Source organism: Oncorhynchus masou, chromosome 13 (genome assembly GCF_036934945.1).
Source record: "Oncorhynchus masou masou isolate Uvic2021 chromosome 13, UVic_Omas_1.1, whole genome shotgun sequence".
Taxonomy (NCBI): domain Eukaryota; kingdom Metazoa; phylum Chordata; class Actinopteri; order Salmoniformes; family Salmonidae; genus Oncorhynchus; species Oncorhynchus masou.
Window position 1 is genome coordinate 16,550,401 of NC_088224.1, and position 13,439 is coordinate 16,563,839.

Genomic DNA, 13,439 nt, shown 5'->3' on the forward strand with positions numbered 1-13,439 from the left:
GGTCATCTCAGATGTTATCATAGATTGATTACCTAGCAAGCCAGCCAGCCAAGGTAAAATATCACAAATAGAGCTAGATAAAGCCAGAAGAATAATATACTTGTTAAACATAAGTATAGCCATCAGTCTTGCATGTTTTCATGGTCATCACTCACTCACTGTTGAGTTTGTCAAGGTCCAGACTTTAGCGTTAGCTATCCTGTTACTACAGAGCTTGTTGGTATGGGGTTGCGTAGTTACGCATAACTCGAACTTGACGTTTGCTTGTAAACAAAATAATTCTCTATACTACCGTTTATTTCCCTTCAGGTCTAACCATGATGGACAACATCATCCAGGAGACCATTCAGTACACCAGACAGAGGAAGATCTTCAAGATGCCTCTTCTCTACCACCAGTCAGTCCACTTCAGACTGGCTGAGCTGGAGACAGAGATCGAGCTGCTGCGTTCCCTCCTCCATCGCTCTACAGGTGGGTCTACTCAAGATAAGATCATGTCTGCATCCCAAATGTCACTCCATTCCCTATGTGGTGCATTACTTTTCACAAGGGCACAAAGTCAATGGTCAATGTAGTGCACTACATAGGGAAAATGGTGTTATTTGGTACTAACACCTGTACTGATTTCTATGGGGAAATGTTGTTTGCAGCTTGGCCTTGTGGATACATTAAAGACCAGCCAGATATATGTTAGGGAAGCTACTCTGAAAATACAGTTTACCATGCTATCAATTACTTCACACTGGAAGAAGTAAAGTTAAACTAAAACTACCCTTAAAAAAAATATAGTTTACTAAACTTAAGGTATTTAGAATAAGTAGTTCACGACATACTTTGTGACAAATAATCATATATTTATATATATGAAATATAATCGACTACAAATTGCAAGAACAGGTCACTTTGGAGTCAGATGTTAACAGAATGTTTCAAGTGTGAATTGTGAAGGTCTGATGCCAGAAAAAGAAAGGACATTTTTGCCTACTGTTCCCATATTTTCTATTATTTTGGCAGAAACATTAGTGTGTAATTCCAGTAGTTAGCTGCAACGCTGCATGGCAAAAAAAAAGTAACTAACACTAAAAACAATACGAAGATTAGAATTTAGAACTAGCTACTGCAAAATGTAGTTAAGTTACTAGTTGAACTACATGTAGTTCACTACTCTCCAACACTGCCAGATAAATACAATCAGTTAAGTGCAGCCTATGTATGATTCATAATAATGAGCTGTAAACTTTCAAATCTAGGCCAGTAACACAACACATCATTGTAAAGGCGTTCGTCTGTAGAAGGAGAAGTGGACCAAAATGCAGCGTGGTGGTTACTCATGTTCTTTAATGAAAAATGACTCGACATGAAATAACTTAAATATACAAAACAACAAACGGAACGTGAAAACCTATACAGCCTATCTGGTGACTACAAACACAGAGACAGGAACAATTACCCATGAAATACTCAAAGAATATGGCTGCCTAAATATGGTTCCCAATCAGAGACAACGATAATCACCTGACTCTGATTGAGAACCGCCTCAGGCAGCCATAGACTATGCTAGACACCCCACAAAAACCCAAGACAAAAACACACCACAATAACCCATGTCACACCCTGGCCTGACCAAATAAATGAAGACAAACATAATATACTTTGACCAGGGCGTGACAGAACCCCCTCCCCCCTAAGGTGCGGACTCCTGGACGCACATCAAAACAATAGGGAGGGTCCGGGTGGGCTTCTGTCCATGGTGGCGGCTCCGGTGTGGGATGTGGACCCCACTCTATCAATGTCTTAGTTCCTCCCCCTCGCGTCCTAGGATAGTCCACCCTCGCCGCCGACCATGGCCTAGTAGTCCTCACCCAGAACCCCACTGGACTGAGGGGCAGCTCGGGACTGAGGGGCAGCTCGGGACTGAGGGGCAGCTCGGGACTGAGGGGCAGCTCGGGACTGAGGGGCAGCCCGGGACTGAGGGGCAGCCCGGGACTGAGGGGAAGCCCGGCACTGAGGGGAAGCCCGGCACTGAGAGGAAGCCCGGCACTGAGAGGAAGCCCAGCACTGAGAGGAAGCCCAGCACTGAGAGGAAGCTCAGGCAGGTAGTTGGATCCGGCAGATCTTGGCTGGCTGGCGGATCTGGAAAAGTCTGGTTGACTGGCAGATCTGGAAGAGTCTGGTTGACTGGCAGATCTGGAAGAGTCTGGTTGACTGGCAGATCTGGAAGAGTCTGGTTGACTGGCGGATCTGGAAGAGTATGGCTGACTGGCAGATCTGGAAGAGTCTGGCAGATCTGGAAGAGTCTGGCTGACTGGCAGATCTGGAAGAGTCTGGCTGACTGGCGGATCCTGGCAGACTGACGGATCTGGCTGCTCCATGCTGACTCGCGGCTTTGGCTGCTCCATGCTGACTGGCGGCTCTGGCTGCTCCATGCTGACTGGCGGCTCTGGCTGCTCCATGTAGACTGACAGCTCTGGTGGCTTCTTGCAGACTGGCAGCTCTGGCGGCTCCTTGCAGACTGGCAGCTCTGGCAGCTCCTTGCCGACTGGCAGCTCCTTGCAGACTGGCAGCTCCTTGCAGACTGGCAGCTCCTTGCAGACTGGCAGCTCTGGCTGCTCCATGCAGACTGGCAGCTCTGGCTGCTCCATACAGACTGACAGCTCTGGCTGCTCCATGCAGACTGACAGCTCTGGCTGCTCCATGCAGACTGACAGCTCTGGCTGCTCCATCCAGGTTGGCAGCTCTGGCTGCTCCATCCAGGTTGGCAGCTCTGGCTGCTCCATCCAGGTTGGCAGCTCTGGCTGCTCCATCCAGGTTGGCAGCTCTGGCTGCGCTGAACAGGCAGGAGACTCCAGCAGCTCTGTAGAGGAGGAAGGCTCTGGCAGAGCTGAACAGGCGGGAGACTCCAGCAGCGCTGTAGCGGAGGAAGGCTCTGGCTGCGCTGAACAGGCGGGAGACTCCGGCAGCGCAGGAGAAGAGAAAGGCTCCGGCAGCGCTGGAGAGGCGAGGCGCACTGTAGGCCTGATGCGTGGTGCTGGCACTGGTGGTACTGGGCCGAGGACACGCACAGGAAGCCTGGTGCGGGGTGCTGCCACCGGAGGGCTGGTGTGTGGAGGTGGCACAGGATAGACCGGACCATGCAGGTGCACTGGAGCTCTTGAGCACCGAGCCTGCCCAACTTTACCTGGCTCGATGCCCACTCTAGCCCGGCCAATACGAGGAGCTGGTATGTACCGCACCGGGCTATGCACCCGCACTGGAGACACCGTGCGCTCCACAGCATAACACGGTGCCTGCCCGGTCTCTTTAGCCCCCGGTAAGCACAGGAGGTTTGTGCAGGTCTCCTACCTGGCGTAGCCATACTCCCTGAGAGCCCCCCCCCCCCACAGAAATTTTTGGGGCTGACTCTCGGGCTTCCTAGCCAACCGTGTTCCCTCGTATCGCCGGCTCCTCTCTCCGGCTGCCTCTGCTCTCCTAAGTGCCTCCACCTGTTCCCATGGGAGGCGATCTCTTCCAGCCAGTATCTCCTCCCAAGTGTAATAACCCTTGCCATCCAAAACGTCTTCCCATGTCCAGTCCTCCTTTCGCTGCACCTGCCTGTTACCACGCCGCTTGGTCCTGTTGTGGTGGGTGATTCTGTAACGGCGTTCGTCTGTAGAAGGAGAAGCGGACCAAAATGCAGCATGGTGGTTACTCGTGTTCTCTAATGAAAAATGACTCGACATGAAATAACTTAAATATACAAAACAACAAACGGAACGTGAAAACCTATACAGCCTATCTGGTGACTACAAACACAGAGACAGGAACAATCACCCACGAAATACTCAAAGAATATGGCTGCCTAAATATGGTTCCCAATCAGAGACAACGATAATCACCTGACTCTGATTGAGAACCGCCTCAGGCAGCCATAGACTATGCTAGACACCCCACAAAACCCCAAGACAAAACACACCACAATAACCCATGTCACACCCTGGCCTGACCAAATAAATGAAGACAAACATAATATACTTCGACCAGGGCGTGACAATCATCTAATAATGGTCATTGTCAGGAGACTGGACACATCTGGCTGTTGGCCGTGTTCCATGGCCTTTGAGGGGTTTTAACTAATGCTCAACCACTTTACCAGGCAGTAGCTTCAATGCACTAGTGCAGCTGTTAATTGCTTCATTATATAGGGACTAGAGGCATCTGTTTGGCACAAATAGACACTGTCCACGTCCCAATTCTCCCATTCCCTCCTCTGAACTGATCTGACATTAAAGATCAATGACAATAATATCAGTAAGTAATATCAGTTTAGGACTTGAGTGAAACACATCCTAAATCTTGGCATCAACCTCTTCCCTGTCTCCCATTTCCAGCTCTGTACATCAAGGGCAACGATGTGACTAAGCTGGCGTCCATGGCTAAGCTGAAGGCAGGCCGTCTATCCAGGGAGGTGGGGGACAGCTGCCTGCAGTACTGGGGAGGGATGGGCTTCACCAGCGATGTCCTGGTCAGCAGGTTTTACAGGTGAGTGGAGAAGAAGAAACTCCTAAAAAGAGGCTCAGGACAGCAGCTTAGTTCCTTTCAATGATGTTTATTGCAGATGTGTTTTGGAGCAAGCTCCTTCGTTAAAGCACTGAATAAACTCTGCGACACATTGTGAAGGTTACACGTTCTGCTTATAAGCTTGTCATAAACATTACTAAATATTTAGTTTGCTAACTATTCATGAACTTTATATAATGTATATTTTATCATTCATTCATATATTTATTAAAGTATAAAATATGCTTAACAAAAATGTAAACACAACATTCAACAATTTCAAAGATTTTACTGAGTTACAGTTCATATAAAGAAATCAGTCAATTGAAATAAATTCATTTGGCCCTAATCTATGGATTTCATATGACTGGGAATAGAGATACCTTCTTTTTTTAAGGTAGGGGTGTTGATCAGAAAACCAGTCAGTATCTGCTGTGACCTCCGTTTTCCTCATGCAGCGATACATCTCCTTTACATAGAGTTGATCAGGCTGTTGATTGTGGAATGTTGTCCCACTCCTCTTAAATGGCTGTGCGAAGTTGCTGGATATTGGTGGGAACTGGAACGCACTATTGTACACGTCGTTCCAGAGCATCCCAAACATGCTTAATGAGTGACATGTCCGGTGAGTATACAGGCAATGGAAGAACTGGGACATTTTCAGCTTCCAGTAAAAGATAAGTAATCCTTCTCACCACCCCCCTTAATGATTTAGATGCACTATTGTAAAGTGGCTGTTCCACTGGATGTCAGAAGGTGAATTCACCAATTTGTAAGTCGCTCTGGATAAGAGCGTCTGCTAAATGACTTAAATGTAAATGTAAATGTGTACAGATCCTTGCGACATGGGGACGTGCATTATCATGCTGAAACATGAGGTGATGGGGGCAGATGAATGGCATGACAACGTCAAGGCTGAGAAATGTGTGTTCTCCAAACGAGCCGTTTCCTTCCTGGGTTATCGCATTTCCACCTCGGGGGTGGTGATGGAGTGTGACCGCGTTAACGCCGTGCGTAATTGGCCGACTCCGACCACGGTAAAGGAGGTGCAGCGGTTTTTAGTGTTTGCCAATTACTACCGGAGGTTTATCCTGGGTTTTGGCCAAGTGGCAGCTCCTATTACCTCAATGCTGAAGGGGGAGCCGGTGCATTTACGGTGGTCGGCCGAGGCGAGCGGAGCTTTCAACAGGTTGAAGGCGCTGTTTACTGACGGGCCCGTGTTGGCGCATCCGGACCCCTCGTTAGCGTTCATAGTGGAGGTGGATGCGTCCGAGGCTGGGGTTGGAGCCATGCCATGCTTCGAAGAAGCTGGGTCCGGCGGAGCGGAACTATGATGTGGTGGACCGGGAGTTGTTAGCTATGGTAAAAGCCCTGAAGGTGCGGAGACACTGGCTTGAGGGGATTAAGCACCCTTTCCTCATCTGTAGTGACCACCCCAATATGGAGTATTGGGGTGGGGAGACTGAATCCTCGTCAAGCTAGGTGGGCCATGTTCTTTACCAGATTCAGATTCACGATCTCTTATAGACCAGGTTCCCTCAACACTAAGGCGAAGCACTGCCCCGTCTCTATGACACTGAGGACCGGTCCATCGATCCTACTCCCATCCTTCCAGCTTCTAGGCTGGTGGCACCGGTGGTATGGGAGGTGGACGCGGACATCGAGCGGGCGTTGCGGTTGGAAGCTGCGCCTTCACAGTGTCCTACCGGTCTCAGGTACGTCCCGCTTGGTGTCCGTGATCAATTGATTCGGTGGGCTCACACACTACCCTCTTCAGGGCATCCGGGGCTTGTGAGGACAGTGCGGGGTCTTAGGGGGAAATACTGATGGCCCACCATAGCCAAGGACGTGAGGCTCTATGTCTCCTCCTGTTCAGTGTGCGCCCAGAGTAAGGCTCCTAGGCACCTGCCTAGAGGGAAACTACAGCCCCTCCCAGTTCCACAATGGCCCTGGTCTCATCTGTCGGTGGACTTTATTACTGATCTTTCCCCATCTCAGGGGAACACTACCATTCTGGTCATTGTAGATCGGTTCTATAAGTCCTGCCGTCTCCTCCCATTGCCTGGTCTCCCTACGGCCCTACAGACTGCAGAGGCTGTATTTACCCACGTCTTCCGGCGCTACGGGGTGCCGGAGGACATCGTATCTGATCGAGGTCCCCAGTTCATGTCCCGAGTTTGGAGGGAGTTTATGGAACATCTGGGGGTCTCGGTCAGCCTGACCTCTGGTTATCACACCGAGAGCAATGGGCAGGTGGAGAGAGTGAACCAGGCAGTGGGTAGGTTTCTGCGGTCATATTGCCAGGACCGGCCAGGAGAATGGGCGAGGTACATCCCATGGTTGGAGTTGGCCCAGAACTCACTCCGTCACTCCTCCACGAACATGTCGCCATTCCAATGCGTGCTGGGCTACCAGCCGTCCCTGGCTCCGTGGCATCAGAGTCAGACCGAATCTCCTGTGGTGGAGGAGTGGGTGCAGAGCTCTAGGGAGACCTGGAGTACAGTCCAGGACACTCTCAAAGCAGGCCGGTGGATGGCAGAAGAAGAGTGCTGACTGCCACCGCAGTGAGGCCCCTGTGTTCGCACACCAAGGGACAGGGTCTGGCTCTCGACCCGAAACCTGCCTCTCTGTCTGCCCTGCCGGAAGCTGGGGCCGCAGTGTGTGGGGCCCTTTAAAGTCCTGAGGAGGATAAACGAGGTGTGTTATAGATTACAGCTCCCCTCTTACTATCGCATTAACCCCTCGTTTCATGTGTCTCTCCTCAGGCCGGTGGTAGCTGGTCCCCTACAAGAAGGTGAGGTGCCAGAGGTCCCTCCGCCCCCTCTGGACATCGAGGGGTCCCCGGCTTACATGGTACGAGCTATTCTGGACTCGATACGCCGGGTGAGGGGCCTGCAGTACCTCGTGGACTGGGAGGGGTACGGTCTGGAGGAGAGGTGCTGGGTACCGGTGGGGGATATTTTGGATCCATCGCAACTAAGGGAGTTCCATCGCCTTCATCCGGATCTCCCTGCCCCTCGACCTCCGGGTCGCCCTTGAGTTTTGTTTTGGGCTATTTAAACCCGGTAGGCCTGCCGGCTTTTATGCGGGCTTGTTTTTCTGTTCATGGTGTGTGGATTATTGTGGATTCCGTTTTTCCGGACAGTTTCGTCCTGGTTGTTGGACTGGGTATTTATGCGCCCTTGTGTTTGGCGTGACCGTTACTCTGTTCCTGGAATAAAGATCCACGTTTTGAACTACCCTGCTCTCTGCGCCTGACTCCTCCACCCACTACTCCTAGAAGCCTTTACAGTAATTCTGATTTTTCAGGGGTTGCTGCATCACCTTCAGCACCCCTTCTTCCCGCGGCTATTCCATACTACTAGGGTGCTTTCTCACCAGCTTCTCAGGTTTACTGTTCATTTGAGCAACATGAAATGGAAGGGAGTTCCATGCAATAATGGCTCTATATAATACTGTACTCTTTCTTGACTTTGTTCTGGATTTGGGGACTGTGAAAAGACCTGTGGGGGCATGTCTGGTGGGGTAAGTTTGTTGATCAGAGCTGTGTGTAATTTAACAACGCAAACAATTTGCAATTTACAACACATTAATGTTTCTTATAAAAAGAAGAAGTGATGCAGTCAGTCTCTCCTCAACTCTTAGCCAAGAGACTGGAATGCATAGTATTTATATCAGCCTTCTGATTACAACGAAGAGCAAGACGTGCCGCTCTGTTCCCCGCAGCACTCTATCACACGACAATAATCAAGATAAGACAAGACTAGTTCATTTGACTATTAGAGACCAGGGAGATATAGTTCTTCCGACTATCAGAGACCAGGGAGATATAGTTCATCTGACTATTAGGGACCAGGGAGATATAGTTCATCTGACTATCAGAGACCAGGGAGATATAGTTCATCTGACTATTTGAGACCAGTGAGATATAGTTTGTCTGGCCATTAGAGACCAGTGAGATATGGTTTGTCTGGCCATTAGAGACCAGTGAGATATGGTTTGTCTCACCATTAGAGACCAGTGAGATATAGTTTGTCTGACCATTAGAGACCAGGGAGATATGGTTTGTCTGACTATTATTCTTTATTTATTTAACCTTTATTCAACAAGGCAAGTCAGTTAAGAACAAGTTCTTATTTTCAATGACGGCCTAGGAACAGTGGGTTAACTGCCTTGTTCAGGGGCAGAATGACACATTTTTACCTTGTCAGCTTGGGGATTCGATCTTGCAACCTTTCGGTTACTAATCCAATGCTATAACCACTAGGCTACCTGCTACCCCAATTAGAGAACAGGGAGATATAGTTAATCTGGCTATTAGAGTCCAGGGAGAGTTGGTGTTTTTAAAAGGGCAATCACACCTGGATAAAGGTTAGACCCAGCGTGAAACACAGAGCAAAGCTGTCCTCACTAGACCCCTCATCAGACAGCATCCTCTTAGAAAGCCAAACCCGCCCACTGGTTTCCATGTTCTAAAAGATATGAGAGTGCCACTGAGAGGCCAGTGCCCTTCACAAGCAGGGAAGAGATCTTCAGCCAGCTTAAGCCCATCATTTCCATTGTTTGAGCCAGGTAGAGAGGAAAGGGAGCCAGTCAGACACCTGTTTCATGAGACGCTACATTTCAGGCTCTAGGGGTGAAAATAGAGGCACGTAATGACAGCAGGCGGTAGATAATGTCATGGGTATCACATCTCCACAGAGAGGATCCTTGTAACAATATCTGGAGAGTTCCCCAACTCAAACAACTTTTGATGTGGTTGATGTGAATAGTTAAATCGGTGCAATTTTGCATTTGTAATGACAAATAACTGTTGATTGTGTTGAATTTACAGGTATTTGATTCTGAAATTGCACAAAGTCACAGGTCTACTCACAGCCGGGTAAGTACTGTGTCGCACATCGCATGTCACTGTCATATAAGAAATTCAACTTTCTTTCAAGAACATTTTCAAAGAACTCTGTAGATCAAAATAATTCCATCCCATCAGGTGGAGAAGACCTTTATAGTCTACATGTTGTCTGACTTATCGTGTGTACACAATGAATCTCACATTTTGGAGAGGCAATATTGTGGGCTGCCTTCTATTTGCTGTGGACCCACTACAACTCAACTACAGAAATGGAATGTTCTCTTGCAGTAGGGTGATCAAATTAAGATCCTACATCTGTATATGCCCATAGGCTGGAGGCACTCTTCCATGATGTCAGGCCAGCATTTTGTGACCATTCCTCTGAGCTTGGCTACAGCGGCAGAATAACCTTGTGTTTGATTTACAGAGGTAATCACAGAAGGATGGTTCCACACCTCTCACCTGCATACACCTTGCTTATTGAGGGGGTTCTAAGTTCAGCTCTCAGGATGTGGAGCGCTATACAGCGGCCTCCTTCCACAAAGTCAGTATGGAATATCACTTTATTAAGATGCACTAATCCAATAGTTCCAAGGTGTTTACCTGCCAAGTCTGTCTGCTGAGAATGGCTGAACTTCCTTTCTGATATAAAGTCATTAACCTTTGGAAGCTGCCATGTGGAGTGCACAGAAGACGGTACGAGCTGAGATGGAAGTATTATTTCACTTTGTGAATGTTTCGGAAAATGCATTAGGTTAAAGAAATGTGTTGGTGTGTGTCTGTGTTCAGGGGATTTGTTGGAGTCATTTTTATAAATAAACAAGATACATACACACAGACATAAACAGCCTAACATCAACATGACCTTCCTGTCCCTACTCCATCCTCTCCCCTCCAGAGGTAGACAGGCCTATAGCATAAAGGCCTCAAAATCAACTCTGAACCTCAAAGCCAGTTCCACTGCATTTTTTCATTGATCTCCTTTAATCAGGACTGATTTACACCTGGGACACCATGTGGGTGCAATTAATTGTCAGATAGAACAGAAAAACAGCAGGCTCTGGACCTTATAGGTTAAGAGTTGAATACCTTCTTTCTTTCTTTCTCTCTTTCGTAGGAGGACCTGAGCCCTAGGACCTGAGCCCTTGGACCATGCCTCAGGACTACCTGTCCTGATGACTCCTTGCTGTCCCCAGTCCACCTGGCCGTGCTGCTGCTCCAGTTTCAACTGTTCTGCCTGCGGCTATGGAACCCTGACCTGTTTACCGGACGTGCTGCCTGTCCCAGACCTGCTGTTTTCAAATCTCTAGAGACAGCAGGAGTGGTAGAGATACTCTGAATGATCAGCCAACTGACATTTACTCCTGAGGTGCTGACCTGTTGCACCCTCGACAACCACTGTGATTATTATTATTTGACCCTGCTGGTCATCTATGAACATTTGAACATCTTGGCCATGCTCTGTTATAATCTCCACCCGGGACAGCCAGAAGAGGACTTGCCACCCCACATAGCCTGGTTCCTCTCTAGGTTTCTTCCTAGGTTTTGTCCTTTCTAGGTAGTTTTTCCTAGCCACCTTGCTTCTACACCTGCATTGCTTGCTGTTTGGGGTTTTAGGCTGGGTTTCTGAACAGCACTTTGATATATCAGCTGATGTAAGAAGGGCGTTATAAATATTTTGATTTGATTTGATTTGAAATGGCAAATAGGCCTACTGAATTATGTAATTCAGGGGTAGGACACTCTGTTCCTGGAGTGCCGCAGGTACTGCAGGATTTTATCCCAACTTGGCACCACACCTGACCAACTGAGCTAATTGATCAGTTCAGTGACTGCCTGAATTCAACACACCTGGTCTTCCAGGTCAGTTAATTCAGAATGTATGAAGTGCTTGCGGCCCTCCAGGACCAGGGTTGATGTAGTTGCCTACATAGCAACACAAAGAATAAGAAAAGAAAGCAATGCATTGGAGATGTGTCAAAGTATTACAGATCATTCTTCTTTTTCATTTTTAGATGGTCATAAGATTCATACGGAGCATAATCTTTTCTGCACAAAATAAATATGTACATTTACTTTCTCAAAATACAGTGTTTGTATCCCAAATGGCACCACATTCCTGATTTAGTGTACTGCTTTTTACCAGTGTCCTATGGGTCCTGGTCAAAAGTTGTGCACTATACACGGAATAGGGTTCCATTTGGAATGTCCATCCTATTTCTTTTTCCCAAGGGCAGCTGTAAGGGGTGTAATGCTGCCACCAGGAGGCGCCTAAAGTTCTGTTATTCCAAGTTCTCCTCAAACTTTGGTTACTGCTCTGTGTCATCTTTGAGCTTCCAGCACTTTCAATTGTATTATTAAATGAATACATGATTATTTGGTATACTACATGCAATCGCTTTTATGAAAAAATACTTTTCTTACTAGCACTGACTGCTGATAAGTACTTTGAGGATAAATGTACTTGATACCATTGTGAAATGTTGTTGTCCCACTAGCTATCTTAAGATGAATGCACTAATAAGAGCATCTGCTAAATTACTAAAATGTAGAAGTGTAAAATGTTTGATTTCTATAGACTTCCAACCAATATTATGGTGACTGAATATTGCCTTAGAACAACAGGCTTATGCAGCATATGAGGTAAAGGGTCTGATAACTCATGAAATGGACTGATTTGCACATGGGATCCATGGTTCTCTATATAAAAGTAATTTAAATAAAACAGTGAATTACCAGTAAATTGCCTAACCCATTTTTCTGCCACTAATACAGTGGCCTGACTAGAAACTCATCACACAGCTCGAGCACTCCTCTGAGTTCAAACTCAGAGGTTTTTTTTGTAATAGAAAATAAATCACTAAGTCTATTACAGAAGGAACATTTTCACAGTATTTGCTGGTGGTTTTATCTCATGACAAAGTGACAAAAAACAGGGATACATTTTTTTATGTGATTAAACTTAGGAACGGTCTTTTTTTGTTTTTGACAAAAGCGAGGAGTGGAAACTTCAAAGTAACAATTTACATACAACTATGGGAACATTTTCATTCCCTCTAAATCCTTCTTAATGTTTCCTCAATTTCTGGTCCATGGGTGTTCAATTGGATTGGAAGAATTGTGTCACTGTTCGCCTCCTTTCCAAAGCTAGCATTCCGTCACCTCATCTAAGGACAGGGAGATATATAGGTATATTTGGGTCCCGATTCAGGAAACTAGGCATATGTGGCAAGTCACGACTTCACGTAAAAAAAATTTTTTTTTATCAAAATGAGTTATTTGGCAGAAATGCCTTCTAGAACATGTGAACTTCCATGTGCATTAATAACAAACTTGTATGCCATCTGTAAATACGAATAAAATTGTTAAATTACGAGCCGAATCCAGGTGGTGAGTCACATTTATGACATCCTCTCTGATACCACATCCTCGGTAATGGATGATTTACCCTGAAGTCCTAATAGAGTACCAGCCAGACATGTTGCACGTTTACTATTTATATCCAAGCTGAATGGGCTGGCAGTTACCTTTTGATGACTTCCATAAATATGTATAGCCTCCGAATCACAGAGCTACAGCTTTTCTTTAATGGGATGATTGAATAAGGGGGAAAAGCACAGGGCAGGTACAATGGTGGGGGTGAAAGATAGGCTACAAGGTTGTTTTATGAAACTCCACATGAGAAGATTTATTAAACTTTTGTCATGTGTTAGATGGTACAGAGCAACACTGAAAACAAGAAAAATTTACATGTGTACTGATTCTGCTGCCAAAACTAATATTTACACATTAAATAAAAATGCATGAGTGTGAACAGAACACGTTGTTACTTTTCTATTGAGTTGGTTTCTCAACAGAAACTTGCAAGTTAGGGTTCATGTCAAAACATCAAAATAGATTGGAAATGTCATGTTATTGTATATTGGGTGGGAATGTACCTGCAGTTGTGTCAGTATTCTGTATCACAGATTACATTGTTGTGTTGACTTTCCGATACTGTATATACAGACTCTGGTAAAGAGGTTAATGTAAATATAGTTTGTTGACTTCC

At 46.6% G+C, this 13,439-nt stretch overlaps 1 protein-coding gene across 1 annotated transcript in view; it reads left to right on the top strand.

The window, feature by feature from the left end:
* Nucleotides 1-4,522, top strand: part of LOC135553275 (probable acyl-CoA dehydrogenase 6) — a 66,601-nt gene extending 62,079 nt beyond the window's left edge. Inside the window, exons 7-8 of the mRNA XM_064985446.1 lie at nucleotides 310-471; nucleotides 4,368-4,522. Coding sequence (XP_064841518.1) covers nucleotides 310-471; nucleotides 4,368-4,522 — 317 coding nt within the window. The remainder of the gene's footprint in view (nucleotides 1-309; nucleotides 472-4,367) is intronic.
* Nucleotides 4,523-13,439: the final 8,917 nt, after the last annotated feature.